We start from the raw sequence: 17161 nt of genomic DNA, 5'->3' as shown, positions 1-17161 counted from the left end.
CAGGCGCTAATTAATAACACGGCCGTGCCGAGCCGGGACTCCTGCAGCTCCGGCTGCCGCCAGGGCTCCGGGGGCGCCGTGCGGGGAGCGGGGGCCGGGGCCGGCCCCGCGGGGGGGGGGGTCGCTGCGAGCGCGGCCCTCGCCCGGGGGCCCCTCCGGCGGGGCCCCCGCGTGGGGCGGGGCCGGGGGAGGCGGCCTCCTTCGGGCTCGTCCGGCCGTTTCCGTGAGCCCTCGGCAACCTTCGGCCCCGCCCGAGCGTCTTCGGCAGCGCCCGGCGGCTCGGGGCGGGCCGGGGCGGGGCGGGGCTGGGCTCGGCGGGGCTCGGCGCGGCAGGACGCGGCTCGGCCCGGCCCGGCCATGGCGTCTCCGTCGCGGCGGCTGCAGACGAAGCCGGTGATCACCTGCCTGAAGAGCGTGCTGCTCACCTACACCTTCGTCTTCTGGGTGAGCTCCGGGCCGGGACCGCCCCGTCCCGTCCCGTCCCGTCCCGTCCCGTCCCGCGGGCACGGCGCGGCCGCGCTGCCCTGTCGCGACAGGCGCCGACCGCGGCGGCTTCCCCCGCCCCCCCCCCCCCTTCCCTAGGTGTCGGGCATCGTGCTGCTGGCCGTGGGCGTCTGGGGCAGGGTGAGCCTGGCCGTCTACTTCTCCCTGCTGGACGAGAAGGCCACCAACGTGCCCTTCGTCCTGGTGGGCGCCGGCGTCGTCGTGGTCCTGCTGGGCACCTTCGGCTGCTTCGCCACCTGCCGCGGCAGCACCTGGATGCTCAAGCTGGTAGGTGCCCGACGGGGGGGGCCGGGGGGGGGCACCGCGTCCCGCCGGGGCGCCCGTCCCAGCCCGCTCCTCCCGCCCGCAGTACGCCATGCTCCTGTCCCTCATCTTCCTCATCGTCCTGGTGGCCGCCGTCGTCGGCTTTGTCTTCAGGCACGAGGTGAGTCGGGGGCGGCCGCTCCCTCCCCGCCGTGCGCCCCTGGGGGGCGGCCGGTGCCGACGGGTCGGGTCCCCGGGGCGCCTCGGGCTGGGGCGACCCCGTGGGGCGCAGCCACGCGCTGCCGGCAGGGACGGGGGCACTGCCTAGTTACGGACGGGGTCGGGGTGCCTGGATGAGCGGCCCGGCCCCCATCAGGTCCCCGTAAGGCCCAGGCTGAGCGTCCGGCTCCCCGAGGGCTGGGGCTGCATCTGCTGGAGGCAGCCTTCCTCCCTCCGCCTGGCACGGCACGCTGCCTGTCTGGCAGCACGGGCAGCGTGACCCTGGACTTTAACTTCTGCCTTCGGTCTGCCTTCTGAAGTACAGCCGAAAATGCCATTTTGCTTGCTTTCTGTAAGTAAAGCTCCTGCGAACGTTTTCACGCTGTGGAGCAACCTGCTAGTAGGGGGAGTTGGCACCGTGTAGGTCCTTGTTATTACACGCAGCATCCCCGCCACCGCAGGGATACAAGCCTGCCTTTTATGAGAGCGTTTAATTGCCTGGGTTCCTGGGGAATGTCCACAGGCCGTGGCCAGAGTCATTCCTGCCGTCGCTGAGAGGTGACTAACGTGGGGCCGTGGCGTTGTGGGGCCGTGGCGTTGTGGGGCCGTGGCGTTGTGGGGCCGTGGCTCTGGGAGCTGCAGTTCCCGAAGCATGCGAGTGCGCAGGAGGGGGACAGCACCGCGGCACTGCCTTCCTCCTGCGGCTGCCGAGACCTCTCTCTTACAGATCAAGACAAACTTTGAGAGCAACCTCAACCTGGCCTTGAAGAACTACAACGTGACAGCGGATCAGCACAGTGAGGCAGTTGACACCATCCAGAGAACCGTGAGTGCCCCTGCCTGCCTTCTGGTTCCTGGTGGGTAGGTGTGCACGTGTCACCCACCTGCATCCTCCGAGACCCTGGGTGTTACCAGCTGGGTGTTCCCCTCCATTGCAGTGCTAGTTTTGCACCACGGGACGTTAGGTGGAGCGTTTGGGACCCTCTTGCTGTTTCCTTGCACAGCAGGGCTGCCTGCAGGGGGGATAAGTGGGTGCCCGTGGAAAGCATCTGTTCTGAGTTAGGGCTGGCGAGTGCTGCCGGGAGGGTCTCTGGGGGGCGTACTGAGTGCTGGCCACATGCAGAGCACGGGCAGCCCCTGTCTGTAAGGTTAGGGCATCTTGGTGAGGGTCACAGGGCTGCTGAGTTTGGGAGGAAGGCCATTTTAGGGAAGAGATGAGCATGAGGTCATGGGCAGTTCCTAGATGGGAGCCGGGATATAGAGTGGTAAAGGCACAGGAGCTGCAAAAGGAGCCCCTGTAGGGCCGGGGGATCGGTACGCTGGCATGACCATACTCCCCAAACTTGCTTCCCCCTCCAGCTGCACTGCTGTGGGGTGCAGAACTACTCAGACTGGGAGAAGACCGATTACTTCGCCCAGAGGGGAATCCCTCGGAGCTGCTGCAAGAGCCAGGACGACTGCCCAGTGGAGGATCTGAGAGACCCAAGTAAAGCCAAGCTGAAGGTGTTTGTGGATGTAAGTTAAGCTCATAAAAATCCCGTGCAAGTCCTGGAGGTGGGGAAGGGAGAGCTAGTTAAACAGGGAAGGGTTTGGCCTTCACTTGAAGGGAGAACTGCTTTCTAGATGCAGGCACCTTGTGGCTCAGGGATTCCTCTGGGGTGGGTGTAGGGGCAAAATACGTGAGAACGAGCCTCTACTCCCGTCTGAAGTCCCCCCTGCTCCTTGCCTGAAGGTCAGGGATCAGCCTGCCCCCAGTATTTGCACTTGGGGCTGTGCTTTTTGGAGAACGGGTGAATTAGGAGGTAACTTCCTGGTCAAGTTTGTTCCGGGGCGCTGACGTCTCTCAGCTGCTGTGCAAAGTCCTGCTCTGCGGTGAGCACGGGTGACTTCATCCCGCGGGGATCACTGGTGATGTGTGCGAGGGGGTTATGCAGAGGACGTTCCTCTGACGAGTCACTTTGTTTAAGCCAGTGCTCACCTTGAGAAAAACCAAGGGCGGCGGTGCCTTTGGTAGCGCTGGGCTGGATGCCGATCGCGCCGCGTGGATCTGGGTGGTTTTGCTCCAGCCAGGCAGGAGGGCGGCGGGCCAGTGGGGAGCCTGGAAGCTCGGCCTCCTGCACCAGAGCGTCTTCCCCAGGAGCTGCGCCTGCTCTGGGGAGAGGCAGGTTGGTGCTCGGGGGAATGAGAGCAGTGGACCCACATGCTTGCTCTCCCTCCCCTGCAGGGTTGTTTTTTCCTGGTAACATCAACGATGGAGTCAAAAATGAGCATTGTGGCTGGAATCTCCTTTGGCATCGCGTGCTTCCAGGTAAATCTCCCCCGCTGCCTGGCACGGGAGCAGTGCAGAGTGAGGCTAGCATGTCTCCAGAGGCATTCAATTTCTGTGCAGGATATGTGTGTGTACAAAAGGCACAGCCTGTCTCAGCCAGAGAGGAACAGCTCTTCTGCAGCTATTCAGTGTTTAACCTCACCCCCTGTGCAATCTCCAGCTTCTTAAACCCAAGGCTGAAGCACCAGCTCTGTTTCCCTGATCCCAGGTTATTTGGGAAGAGCTCCTTTCTGCAACAGCTGACTTTAAGAAAAACCAAGGCCTGTGCCGCCCTGGATAAAGCCCCTGCATTTGCTGTTGGGAGGGAGCTACTTAGTGCCCCTCCTTTTATCAGGGAATCGTTGTGGGCTCAGTTCTGTGCAGCCGGGTCCCTCAGAGCACGCACGTGGTATCCCTTGTGCTGTTGGCCCTGACGAGGAGGACCTCGCACTCCACGCACCACCTCAACCTGCAATTGCTTCCTCCCCCTCTGGCTCCTCAACCTCCAGTTTACTTTGTGCTGTAGGACACTTCCTGCACGGGCTTCGGGCAACAATGTGCTTAGTGTCCTGTAATCTGACAGGCTTTATCCCAGCAGGAAACGAGAGGCCTCTGCCCCTGAGTTCCTGGCTAAATTGGGCTTTGTGCACGGTGAATGCTATAGTCTGGGTTTCCCAAGGAGCCGTGCACAATAGGGCTGAGCGCTTGGGAAATCCAGATCCAATGTGTCGCAGCAGGAGCTGCAGGATGTACAACTGGCCCTTATTTAGCTGGCTTCTGGAAACTTGCTCGGCTCTAGGTGCTAGGCACTTGCTGAGCAAGCGTGGCAGGCCCTCACTTTGGAGGGAAGTGAATTTGCTCTTTATGTGGTCCAGCACCCAGAAGCCATGGTGTGACCTCTGAGGCACAGGACCAACAGGTAACAGCACCAGAGGAGGGTGAGGAACCTCGCCAAGATACTGCTGCCATAACAAGCGTGCTACCCTGCCTTTCCTGTAACAGAAACTGTAAAATGTGGGAGAGGCTGCAGGCAGCGGGGCTCTGGCTGCAGTCTGTGCTAGCAAATGCTTTCGGCTGTGGCTGGGAGCTGGGACCGGTCTCTGTGCTCCTCCCGCAGTGATGTGAGCAGTGCTTTGCTCACCATGCTCCGCATGGGGTGGCTGAGACGTGACTGACACGCAAATGGTGAGCTGCCTGCTTCCCCCGGCTCTGGCCGCGCAATTATCTCAGCTAATGCTGGGCTGGGGAATTGTAGCCATTTCCTGGTTTTTATCACTCGTTCAGCAAGTGTTTGCTGTCGTGCAGCCAGCAGGGGCCAATCATGGAAGTGTGCCTCTAACTTGGCTTGTGCAGGTCAAACTCCTGCAGGATCCAGCCCCGAATGTCTGTGCCGGGGCTGGGAGGCCACGTTGCGATAACAGCAGCGTGTCCTCCATGTGTTGTTGATGGGAAACAGCAACCTTGCTTCCCCGCTGCCCTTGCAACGGGAGGAGGTGGTTGCTGTTCTGGTGGTTGTGTAATTGGCTGTGACGCTCCTGATATCTGTGTAATCTCTGAAATTACTGTATAACAGTAGATGCTTCGTAAAGCAAAATGTAACAGGATGGGATGTGGAGCGTTGCTTGCAAGGAGCTTGCTTGGCATATGCCTGCCAGGATCCTCTGCTTCAGTCTCTCTCTCTGCAGCGGGGCGCAGCAGCCCATGTTGTGGTTTGTAAATCCCCACTGTCTGTCTTTGCCTGTTATAAAACTGAGATGGAAGTGCCTGATGTTCCGGAGCAATTTGTCAGGCTTTCCCCCTAAAAAACACAAAACAAAACACGTCCTGTTTTGGGCCACCTCTAGCATGTCTTTTCTCTTTTTCCAGTTGGTTGGCATCATTCTCGCCTGCTGCCTGTCCCAGTACATCACAAACAACCAGTATGAGATGGTGTAGCTGGCCCCCAGCGTGCTGTGGCTGTGACCAAGGTACGTCTGTCCCGTGACGTGAGCCGCGGGTGTGCCCGTGTCTGTGCTAGGTCGGGCGCTGCTCCGCTGCGAGCCTCTCCTGGCTGCGTGTGCTGCTCCTGTAACAGCAGGCGGGCAGCGTGGGTGCCCCTGTGGCGATGGATGGGGTGGAAGTGAGGGGGAAGTGACCGGTTCAAGATCAAGGACAGCGGAGGCAGGTCTCTCACGGCCCTGCTAATGCTGCCTGATGCTTGATTTATCTACTCTTGTCCCATTAACCCCGGGCCTCCCCCCGAGCCGTGGAGCAGGCTGTCCTTTGCTACTGCCACTGTCGCCTGCGGCGTGTTGCTGCCTGCTGAGCTGTGCGAGAGGGCACCTGCTAAGCCCTGTCTGCTGCGTCATCCCGTGCTGTGTATAAATCCGCGCCTCCAGATGCCGTGTTTGTTAACGCTGTCTTCTGAACGGCAGGGTGTTCCTCGTGCTCTCTGTGTCGGGGAAGACCGCGCCACCTCCAGTTTTCCTCTGGACGCTGCTTCGTGAAGTCTTGCTTTGAATTGACTGATCCTCTTCTCAACTAGCTCATAGAAACGAGTGCAACAGCTGTTCTGCTGCGCTCAGGGACTTGTCCTGACACTACTCTGCTGTACCACTGAGTGGGATAATTAGCGTAGCCGAGGTGGTTGTAGTAGCTGCGTTCCTCCGGGCGCCGGGCTCTTTCCTCAGCCGCAAGCTGAAGCGCCGTGCTGGAGCAGCCGCTGCCGCCGTTCATCCGCAGCCCTCGCTGGCTGCCGTGCGAGGCGGCCACGTGGGACGGGATGCTGCTGGGCAGGAGCTGCTCTCACCCAGTGCCTCCCTCGGGAAAGCAGCGCTTTCTCTCATCTCTGACCTCTGTTCTCAGCCCCCGGCATCCCCTCACCGTTCAGCCTCACTCACTGGACGCGTTTCCTCTTCAGATGGGGCTGTTGCCCCATTTCAGCACTGCCCTGCCTGCTGCAGCTCTTGGCTCAGCAAGGTCTCGGCTTATTGCCAAGCTCTCTCTCATCCCCGTGCTGGGTTTTATATACTTTTTTAGAGTTGTACTTTTTTAAGTACGGGCTGTAGCGATTCTTTGTAAGCTGTAGCGAGGTTTGGTGATGTAGCTCCTGGTGCCTTTACCTGGGTAGGTGTCCTTGCACCGAGTCAGCTGTGACTTGATTGTCAGTATTATATGCTGCTTTAACTCATTTTGTGTATTGAGTAGAACTCTTTTGTCCTGAGACACAATAAATATTAAGATATTTTACTCTATGAAACTGTCCTGCCTTTTCTTTTAATCTCCTGGAAATTCTTCTGCTCAAGTCCCTGCAAGCAGCAGCAAAAACCCAGCTGCAAGGAAATCTGCTGACCCCAGGCCAGACGGTAAGCTCTGGGCCTTTGCAGCTCATGTTTCTCAAATGCTCACTGGTGCACTTGGGCTTACAAATAACTTTTGTAATTGAATTTTCCTCATAAAAACTGTTGTGCAACTCTGCCGAAGCAAAAGGCCTTAAGCATCCCAGCCCAGGAGCCGGGTGGAGGAATGCGGAGGCCAGAGTTCAGCCCTGGTGCGAGCGTGTCCATCCTCCGCTGTCCTGTGCTCAGAGCAAAGTGTGCCGCAGCACCACCGAGCCAGGAGAAGCACGGATGGAAGCTTTGTGTCAGCTTGGTACCGCTGTTCCCTGCGCAGTGAGTGTCTGCCTTGCTGAGCTAGGCACCGCTGCCCTGAGCATGAGGCTTCGAGGCGGTACAGGAAAGCTCCCCTTTCATGGGATTAGGGGTGTTTTCGATTCTTAAGCACCAAACCTGCAAGGGCTGTGGGACGAAGCCGTGGGTATGAGTGGCAGCACTTTGTCATCGCCAGCCCACAGGCAAGAGCTGCTCCTGAGCTGGGTGAGGTGCCCCAGCGCCCTGTGGTGCAGCAGCAGAGCAGGCACGGGGCAGCTTCGCTGCTGACGGAGCAAGCCGAAGGGGAACACCCTGAAATGCTTGCGTCTCATTTAACCTCGCTGAATAAATCAAGCTGGTGCCAGCGCCTGGCTGGCCGCTGAGAGCCTCGCTGATTTGGAAGGTGAGGCAGAGTGCGTCAGAGCATGGGAACAGCAGTGGAGAGACGGGCCGAATGCAATTAATGGCTGGATGGAGGCCGGGCAGGGACACGTGAGATGCAGGGCTGTGTTTGCATACACCCGTCTCCTCAGTAAAGCCTGTGCAGAGGCAAGCACATCCGGAATGAGCCCTTTCTAGCTGGCTTTGGTGCCAGGCTCGGCAGAGCTGCCTTTACCCTGCTGGGGCTTTACCTGCCTGGGCACGCATGTAAGCATGGACGTGCGTGTGAAATACTGCTCTGCTCGTGCTGGGCTGTAGAAATGCCTTTAATAGAGACATCTCCGCTCAGCGGGACTTGTCACAAATGCCTGGCTGTCCCCGAGGCTGGCTGGTGTCCCCGGGGATGGCTGTGCAGGGAGCCCTGCTGCACCTCCTGCACGCACGGCTGAGCAGGCAGCTCAGCTCGTTTCTGCCCGCCCGGGCGTTTCTGTGACCCGCACTCCTCTTACGATCAGCAATCCCGCAGGGAGCTCCGTGCCCTGCCCCACGCGCAGGACACACGCTCCCGATGAGCGGGGCGGACGCAGCGTGTGTTCCCTCGGTGACACAGGGAGGGTTTTGGCCGGTGACGACCACGGGACGTCAGAGTTGCTTGGCAGCAGTCAGCTCCCAGGGAGGAGAGAAAACTCAGGATGTGGCTCAAGCACGGGGGCCGTGAGCCACAGGAAGGCTTTGGGGGGATGTGTGGGGCTGGCCTGTGCATCAGGCCCATGTTTTGAGGGCGACCTAGGTCCTGGGACACGTTTTGGCTAAAAAGGCAAAGGGCTCTGGGGAGCTGAGCCAAGCTGCCAAAGGACCTGAGGATGTTTTCTTGTTATTTGCCTAAGCCTATTAACAGCCTTGCTGATACACAGAGGGAAGGAAATAAATTCACTCCTGAGCTGTGCGTTTGCCCGGGGCTGGATAAGTGGCAGGCTCCTGGCCAGCCCCGTGACGGGGAGCAGAGCGCAGGACTGGGGCCGGGCAGGGACAAAGGACCCCGGGGGGCTGCAGCAGCCTGTAGCAGCACCCGGGCTGAGCGCTTGGCACCTCCTGCTCGCTGGTGCACATCCTCCTTTGCTGGAGCAAGTGTTTGGGTGGCTTAAATCGGAACAAAGTTAGGGATTTCGGCCACGAAGGCTGAGCGTCCTGGTGAGCGCAGCAGCAGTTTCAAGGACTATTTTTTGCCTCCTGCAGCTCGGGTTCCGCCTGTTTGTTGGTTGCAGGGCTGGGGGACAGCTGATGGCACTCGGCTTCCTCCAGCTTTGGCCACCCATTTCCTTGCTGGCTCTGTTTTCGGCGCTGTGTGCAGGGGGGTCTGCCCGCCCTGCTACACTGCCCGGTGCTCCCCGAGGGCTGGTGGCACCTGGGAGCTGTCGCCAGTGACTGCCAGACACCCCAGTGTACCAGTGAGGGTCAGTGTGTGCCGAACAGCTGCCGGCGCTGCCAGGAGCACGTCAGGGCCCTCAGCACGTTCCCAGCCAGGCAAGCACCGGCAGTCCCGGTACCTGAGTTACAGATGCTCGTGACGAGGCAGCCGAGCAATTAGATCATTTCTCAGACCCATTAAGCATCACAGACTGAGACTAAACGACTTTCCATTTTCTCTGCAATCGCTCATACAAGACGTTTATTGTTTGCTTCTTGCCGCTCAGCGTGGCGACGACGCGCTCGAGCGCAGCCTTCCCTGCCCCTCGGGAGCCGTGCAGGACGCAGGGGGACGGGCTGGCTGCCCGGGGAGGGTGCCGTGGCCAGTGGCCGGTGGCTCACGTGCTTGCGGTACTCGAGCAGGTGCCCGCCGGCATGCCAACTACATCAGGGTGCAGCGGGGCGGCTCGCGGGGAGGCAGGCGGGCGCTGGGTGCTACACCCTGCCCAGCATGCGCGCGATCCACCAGTTGCAGGGCATGATGATCCGGCAGATCACCCTCCCGCCCTGGTAGCAGTAGGGGTAGGGGTAGTAGCCCAGGAGGGGCTCGCACACCCGCCGGCAGTAGCGGTTGGCGCGGCGGCACTGGGCGCAGCAGTAGCCTCGCTCGTCCCACAGCGGGTGGAACTCCAGCCCGTTCTCCGTCTGCCAGGAAGAGCCAGCATCAGCGTGGCCAGGGTGCCCGTGGGCACCCCAGGAGTACGGGCAGGGCACCCCGACACGCATTTCCCCACACTCACGTAGTCGTTGACGGGCAGGTCCTCCTCGGTGAGCTGCCGTGCCCGGCGCTTGGGTCCGGGCTGTGCGCCCTTCTCCACCTCCTGTTCACTCCCGCCGTCCAGCCAGCTCTGGTTGTCCACGAGCAGCTCAGGGTCTTCTTCTTCTGCCCCTTCAAGGTCGGCCAGCTCAGGAGCTATGGGAAGAGCTCAAGTACTGTTGTCAATAGTCAGGGAGCAGGGGGACAAAGACAGCAGGCTTTAACATCTCTGCCAAAACCTGGTACCACAAGAAGAGGAAGAAAGTACCCTGACCTGAACGGCTCCACCAGCAAACCACATCTAACTCCGTTGCCTCCTGCTCTTATGAGCTGTCTGGTACCCGCACAGGACAGGGCGCTGTGCCTCTGCGGCTGCTGAGCAGAGTTTTCTTGGTAGGGGTTTTAAACTAGCTCGTTCTGATAGAAGCGGGTTAGAGAGAGCGGGTAATTACGGCGGTGGATCTCAGAGGCCACAACCTCTGCGAGGGATGTGTGGTGAGCAGCTGGAGGTGGCAACCCCGTTGTGTGATTGAGATGCGGATGTCTGCTCCTGCTCTGATGTTCATGCGGTGACAAGAATTTAGGCGTCCCAGTTTCCAGCAGCGCTGCCTTCCTTGCAGGTACAAAGGGGTTTTCTGCCTCGTTACGAGGAGGGTGGCCACTCTGCAAAGCGCAGGGCGGTGGGGAGCCGACAGAGACAAACTCTTTTCTGAGAGAAACGTCAGCCCACGCTGTTCTTACATTGGACGTGTTCTCTCATGGTCGTGGCAAGCACTGAGCTCATGTCTGAGATTTACAGCGAATGGGTTCCCACCATGTCGCAGCAGGGATAGGGACAAAGGGGACACGGGAGGGTCCTGAGGCACCTGTGTGGCACTTCAGGGAGGAGATGGCTCCTGGTACCTGCTATCGGCGTTGGGTGGATCCAGTAGATGGTCACATTTCTGCAGATGTCAAAAATCTTGGAGCTCTTCAGGAATTCCTTGTTCTGAATGGGCTTTTCGCCAGGCACCCAGACCATGGACTGTTCAAAGTAGGTGGTGGTGATTTCTTCTCCCTGGAAGAAGAGCGAGATTTCACCCCGGCGTGGTGAGACACCCTCTCTGCACCGCTGTGCCCCTCTTCTCCTCCATTCCCCAGTGCAGCCCTCCCCTCCAAGGAGCTGGATTTCTCTGCTCAGCCCCTATGTCGGGGTGCTCACCGGGTGGGTGTGCAATACCTGCTGGTCCCCGCGGAGTGACCCTGCCATGGGCCTCGTCCTAACGCCCACACTTGGCCAGCACCGCCCTGCTCTCCCCTCGCTCCGTTCACTGTGCTGCAGAAGCCTTCTCCTTTGCAGTCCCCACCATCTGGAACAGCCTTCTGTAGCTCCCCAGCTCATTTAAAACCACAGATTAAAACATCTCTCTGCTTTGCTCTTACTACTTAATTTGTCTCTCCTTCTGCTACTGATTTTGTGAGTGAACACTTTAATTTATTCCTCACAAAAATTCTTCGCACGGCCATATTCTGTAATTTATACCACATGTCTCTGCCAGCGCGTTATTCCATGGTGTGCTTTGGCAGGCACTTGGGGAGGGAGATATATAAAGATTATTGGATGGGTCTGCGCTGAGCTATCTGCCAAGGCAACGCGGTGGATGTTGGTGGCGGTAGCCCATAGAGCAAGCTGGCAAATGGCATTTTCTCTCCAGAAGGTGTCTGGAGCTGCATTTCTCTTTTATAGAATTTTTCCTTATGGCTTTGGGAAGTCTTAGTCAAGAGCCAGCAACACCTGACCCATTCTGGGTCGTTTTCAGCATTTTTGCTGAAAGCCGTCCCGTTGGCAAGGCGGCCTGAAGGAGCTGGTGGCGCTGGGGCTCCAGCACTGTTATGTTTCCCCAGTTCGTGTGGAGGGGTTTGCCTCCTTTTGTGCTTCCCCCTCAGAACTGCAGAGAGCCGGGGGAGGGAAGAGAGCAGAGAGCGCTGCTGAAGATACCGAGCACGTGCTTCCCAATTTCTCCAAAGGCAGCCAGGCCCCCCGGAAGAAATGGAACTTCCTAAATCTACATTTATCTCACTGGGTTTTACGTTTCAGCTCTCTACCTGGGGCAATGCTCTGCTGAAGATTGAAAAGTCATATCCGTTTTATGATGGTAGCAGAAAAGATCTATTAGCTTCTTATGGCATAATCAAAGAATCTGCGTCTCGGAATTTGGGTCATGATTCAGGGAAATGCTTCTGCACGCGCTTTATTTTGAACACACGTTCTGCCGGCATTTCACGTGCAGTGGCTTCCTGGGGAGGGGGAACGGCATCGGCCTTCGTGCTGGGAGCAGGCAGGCGGGGCTGTGCCACCACCACAGCCTCGGTGAGGGGGCACGCACAGGTCCTGCCCCACGCACCGGGGAGCGAGCCAGCACGTCAGCCTGCACCGGCAGAATGGGGCTAAAATACGGAGTTAAACACTTTTTCCATGCCACGCACAAAGCGTGCACCTTGCTGCAGCAGGGCTGGGGCTCACCCTGGCGCAGAAGGGCTTTTTGCACGCACGGTGGTGGCAGCGCTCGGCCGGGCTGTATGCAAGTGGCGAAGCGCTTTCCCAAATCGCATTTCTTCAATGCGGCTGCTCTTTTAAATTCATTACTTCTGCCTCATTCTGCTCGAGAACAGGAGGCTCAGCTCTCGGAGAAAACAATTTGATTGACTTTTTGGTGTCTGCTAATCCTGAGCTGTCTTGCGACCTTTTGACTACAACAGGATTATTGCTCTTGATCTTCGGTATTGTGCTGAGAGGTTTTTGTCTGTTGGCTGCCTAATCCCGTTTCTTTCGACTTGTTGTTTTCAGAAGCAATCCTCTGAAATAATATAATTTTATGAAGCGATCACAGCTCGTTATTTCTTTATTGTGGATTCTCCGGGCAGGCTGGCGCGGATGGGGCTGCAGGGGGAGCGCTGGCCTTGCCGGGGCGCCTCGCGGATCCGCGTGCTGTTCTTTCACGTACCTCGAGTTCAGGGATCTTGGCCTCTGTAGTCTCAGGTATGACTTTTGTCTGAGTTTTGATGAAGCATTTTTGAAGCCCCACAAAGAAGATGCCAGTTATTCCCTGCAGCATCAAAACAAAGAGCAGGCAAGCAGTCACGGCAAAGCAGGAGGATAAATAACAGGATCCTACAGGGAGTGCAGCTGGATCAGAGTTTAGTCATATTTTTCCTGTTGATGTTTTTGTGCAAACTCTGTTCAGCAGCAGAGCTAAGATGTACTAACAGGTTCTCCTAAGGGATATTGCATTTTATGGTTTGGGAGAATTGGGCTTTTTACAAATATTTTCAGCCGGATAGTCATAAAATTCTACTTTGCTCCCCTTCTCCTTATTACTATCATGAGCACTAGTTACATAAATAAAAATATGCAGAATAGTGTCTGACCATTATGGTTATACGAACATTCAGCCCTCAGTTCCTGCTAGGCTATTAGATGAAAATTTTGCCATATGTCACTGCACAGGGTATTGCCCTACAAATTTTAATTAGGTTTCAGAGAGAGCCTACAACATTGTCACAATGTTTTAATGCTCTCCAGACAGACAAATGTACTGGATTTGGATAGATTTATGATGATTGCATTCCTTTGCAAGGGTAAATCCAATAACTAGGTCTTGCTTTTAAAATGTATTTCATTGGAACTGAACCACGCTGCTATTAAATACTAGTGAAAGCTTATGTAGGCACACATCTCCTTTCCTTTGAGAGGGTGCCCAGACAGCCTGCAGATAGGAATTGCTCTCCCTGACTCAGAACAAAACCGTCCTGGGGCTTGCTCCAGTGACACCACAGCATCCTAAGGGATCCTGTCGCTCCTCTTGCAGCTGGGCTATTAAGCACGTTGCGTTTTAAACACCGATGTGGCCCCAGCTGGGTGCCCTCCCGGTGGGGTGCCAGGGCCAGTCCCACTGAGCATCGCCAAGGGCTCTCTAGCAAGGGGACGGGGTCTCGGCAGGGCTCCCACCACAAATGCTGCTGCACTCACGTTCTTGAAGTCGTGAATCTCCAGGATTTCCTCACTGCCATTCCCACTCCTGAAGGTCTCCGTCCTGGCCAGCGGGTCAATCTCCATCACAATCTTCTTCTTCTCGCCATGGCTGAAGAAGGTGTGCTCCACGTCGTAGACCTGTGAGGGGCAAAAACGCGCCAGCTGAGCCCCCACTAGCTTTCACAGCCTTCCCCGTGCCCTGGCTCCCCCGCCGTGGCATGTGCAGGGAGCCAGGACAATTTTCTGGATATTGCAAGGAGAGGCAGCTCCCAGGGAAGAAGGGCAGGATGGGGCCAGGCGTGTGTGGCTGCAGCTTGAACACCCAGACCTACGCTCGGCCGTGGGATAACGGGGCACCTGAATAGGAGCGGGCAGACATGAGGCTGGAAGGAGGTGCTCATCCCACACCCATTTACAACCCAGGCTGGACTGAAGCCCTGACCAAGGGACTTTGCCTTCCCCTGTCCCCTGCTCACTTACTCCACCATTGTACCCCTGGCTTGCGTGCTCCATCGCCGCACCCCTGTCTCATGGCTCTTGCTCTGCGCCCTCTGCTTTCCCTGGGAAGCGCTTCCCTCCGCCTCAAGGAGGCTGGGGATCGCCTGCGGATCAAAGCCCTCCTCGAGGGCTGCTGAAGAGCTGCAGGGCGTACCAGCCTGCTTCCCGGCGTGCTTGTCCCCACCGGGAGCTGCGGGGAGCAGCCCTCTCCTCCTCGCAGGTGCTCACCGTGCTCAGCAAGCCCGGCAGCCCTCCTGCCTCTGCGGATGCCCGACCCTTAAAGGATGAGTAGTGGCAGATGCTGTCTGAAGCACAGAAATGATCCTGCTGGCACAGCGAGAGCTGGCAGGCTTGGGGGGGGTCTCCTTTCGTGAATCAAATAGTGGCATGCGGAAGCAAAGGGCTTGTGCAAAACCCTTTTCAGGGTCAGCATCCCCCATTTTGCAACTGCTGGAAGAAGCCTCGGTGCAGGACCCAGCTGTGCAATGCAGTAACCACCGGGGTACCTTTGCTCCTGCTAAAAATTTGAAGAATGATATGTTCCTTGGCAGTCGTGAGCTTCTCCTGTTAGTCAGCAGGAGGCTTTTATAAAGATATATGTATGTCAATAGATTTTATGGTATGGAAGAAGTAGTGCAAAGCCTAAAATGGCTGGAAGGCTGCCCATTTTGACTGACAAAATGCGCACAGTGCCATAAATCAGTTATGGGAGGGTATGATCCCGGGTGGCACCTTACTCTCTAGTTCCTCTCCATTTACAAAGAATTATTCGTGCCAGCACTGTGGCCAGCTAACCCATTTGGGCTTGGCTAGCTCCCTGCTGCTTGGAGAGATGGTTTATAGGCCTAAAAATTACTCTTGCTTGCCAGTCCTTGAAATACGTCCCCCTGCGAGGACACGACGAGCCCCTTGCTAGCAGGCTCGCCGCCTCCGCACGCGGCAGCGCTGCCAAGGGGATGCTGCCGTGCAGAGGGCAGCGCCAGGCCAAGGAAATATTGGAGGAAATATTCTTTAAGATTTTTTTTTCCTTTCTTTGGATGTTTGAAGGGTGCTCAAAGGGCTTTCTGTTCTTTGAAGAGCTCAATTCCCTTTGGTTCGTGATTTTGAGCCTCCCCATCCTGGTTTCCTGGCAGGATAAGGGCCGGCTGATGGAACCGCTGCCCTGCCTGCCCCTGCCCTTGCCCGCCCATCAGGGCTGGCGCAGAAAAGCTTTCAGAAACAGTGAAAACCCTCCGTCCTTCTCCAGAGTCACTGGCGAGGTCATGGGAGCCCAGGGCTGGCATTTCGGCTGCCGGGAGCAGGACTCCCCCCAGCGTCTCTTTCCTTGCCAAGCCAGCACAGGCAAAGCCTGAATGTAACTTTTCTTACCCTCCATGGTCATTTCGACGCACGAGCATTCTCTCCCTGCTGCCAGAAACGTTTTCCTTAAACGGCTTCGTTTCGAAAGGGTAAATGACCATTCCCTGGGGTAAATGACCATTCCCGAGCCCTGGGTGGTCCCTCCCCTCCGTCGCTTGCTAACAACATCCCCGTCCCCGCTGGCTTCAACCACGCTGCGTTTGGCCAGCGCTGGGGTTTCCTTGTGCCTCACCCCTCCGCCCTGACCCCCGCCGTTCCCTTGATGTCCGGCCAGCGCCCCCGCACCGCTGCTGGCCGGGGCTGGGCGAGAGCCTGGGGTTAGCAGCCTCCCCCCCAGCTGGCACGCACCGTGCTTTTCGAGGAACAGTAGAGACTTTATAAACGTCTTGGCAGGAGCCTGGCCGCACATATGGCTTTTATTGCTTTGAATTTCGGTATTTTGTTCTTCTTGCTGATAAAAAGACAAAGCTTCTGGCGCCTGAGGGCCCACGGGGCAGCAAGGAGGGAAGGGACGCCACTGTGGGAAAGGGGATGCGCGTGGGGGTTTGGGGGATGTCGCCGCTCTTGGGAGTCAGCAAAAAACCAATGCGAGGTGCAGCCCGGGGCCTCCTGACCGACCCTGGGCACGCAGAGCACAACTAGCAGCGTGCGTGTAGGCAGCGGGGAATAAAGGAGCACAATCCAGTTAGCAGGAGCTCCCTCTCCAAAAGCTAATCCGTCTCACCGTCCCCTCGCATTGCAGACACATTAAAGTAAGAAATATAATCCATGACAATCAATCACCACTGCGTCCTGGCTTTCTCTCCTCTTTATGCGGTGGCATAATGACTTTTCCACCGGTTTCTGGCAAGATAATTGAAATGAAATGGAAAATATTTTCTTACTTGTCATGAAATTTGCTGCCGGTGAAATAGAGTAACTTTAACTCTTCATGGCGCAGCTCCCGTACCCTTTAATTGTCAGCTAGGGAAGGAATGTGGGGACAGAGAAAAAAGCCAGCCCGTAGAAAGTAAAAGCTACTTATGAATAATACAAGGATTTAAAAAAGTTCCCACAAATACTTACGGTGTAAGCAAAGCCATTCTGCAAACTTGCCTGGATTTCAGGGTGTAGTTAAAAGTGAGGCGAGTAGGGGAAGAGCCCCAGCTGGGGAAAGCGGAGCTCTGAGACGCTGGACCCGAGAGGTCGTACTTACTTTTCTGGGTGTTGGGTTCCAGAGGTATTTGACACCGAAAAATATGAGAATCAGAGAAATGACCAGCACGCTGAAGAGCAGTCCACAGATCTTGTACCTGGTGCAGGTCTTCTTTCGGGTCTTGGATGCTTCTGCCTAATCAATTGCAAAAGAGCCATCTCCAGAGGTCTGCTAACCGTTCACGGAGGGGCGAGCACACGCACATCAGACACTTATCGCGCTCACCAACACCGGCTCGCAAGCTGCCCCGCGGCGAAGCACGCCGTGAACTTACGTCCAGAAAGCGGCACTCCTTGGGGCCGAGCCGCGACGTCCCTCCCATGATCTCCGCAGCTGGCTGCTCCCTGCGCGCGAGGACGAGCCGGCTCCGAGGTGGAGTTACAGAGGCTCTGGGCTGCACATGCAGGGGGAAGGCTGGGTTTCTGCGGCTCCGATGACGGCTGCAGCCAGCTTTCCCCCGCAGGCTGCCTGCCCCAGCCCCTGCACCCCGCTGGAGGCCCTCCTGGCTCCTGGGGCTGCGGCTGGGCACGCGGGTGGGCGAGAGGGGGCAGCTGCAGCTTGCAGGGTGCAAGCGATCGGCACCGTTTTG

At 57.5% G+C, this 17161-nt stretch overlaps 2 protein-coding genes across 3 annotated transcripts; one reads left to right on the top strand and one right to left on the bottom strand.

Annotated features, from left to right (window-relative positions):
* Positions 1–281: 281 nt before the first annotated feature.
* On the top strand, positions 282–6505 carry TSPAN6 (tetraspanin 6). 2 transcript variants are annotated; one of them, XM_040572935.1, is made up of 8 exons: positions 282–444; positions 583–771; positions 854–928; positions 1694–1792; positions 2326–2481; positions 3191–3274; positions 5141–5241; positions 5689–6505. In XM_040572935.1, the coding sequence occupies exons 1-7, from the start codon at positions 358–360 to the stop codon at positions 5207–5209; spliced, it is 759 nt and encodes a 252-aa protein (XP_040428869.1). In that variant the 5' UTR covers positions 282–357; the 3' UTR covers positions 5210–5241; positions 5689–6505. The 2 variants fall into 2 exon arrangements, 1 of the variants encoding a protein (XP_040428869.1); XR_005824185.1 differs by having other exon boundaries at positions 3191–5241.
* Positions 6506–8936: 2431 nt separating this feature from the next.
* TNMD (tenomodulin) lies at positions 8937–17146 on the bottom strand. Its single transcript, XM_040572915.1, has 7 exons — positions 16847–17146; positions 16573–16707; positions 13518–13658; positions 12493–12594; positions 10412–10565; positions 9492–9664; positions 8937–9396 (listed from the first exon to the last, which is right to left on the bottom strand). Exons 1-7 carry the CDS (start codon positions 16892–16894, stop codon positions 9187–9189), a joined length of 963 nt encoding a protein of 320 aa, XP_040428849.1. The 5' UTR covers positions 16895–17146; the 3' UTR covers positions 8937–9186.
* Between the last annotated feature and the right edge of the window lie 15 nt (positions 17147–17161).

This window comes from Cygnus olor, chromosome 13 (assembly GCF_009769625.2).
Source record: "Cygnus olor isolate bCygOlo1 chromosome 13, bCygOlo1.pri.v2, whole genome shotgun sequence".
Classification (NCBI taxonomy): domain Eukaryota; kingdom Metazoa; phylum Chordata; class Aves; order Anseriformes; family Anatidae; genus Cygnus; species Cygnus olor.
Note: the sequence above shows the minus strand (reverse complement) of the source record. Positions and strands in the feature narration are given on the sequence as shown.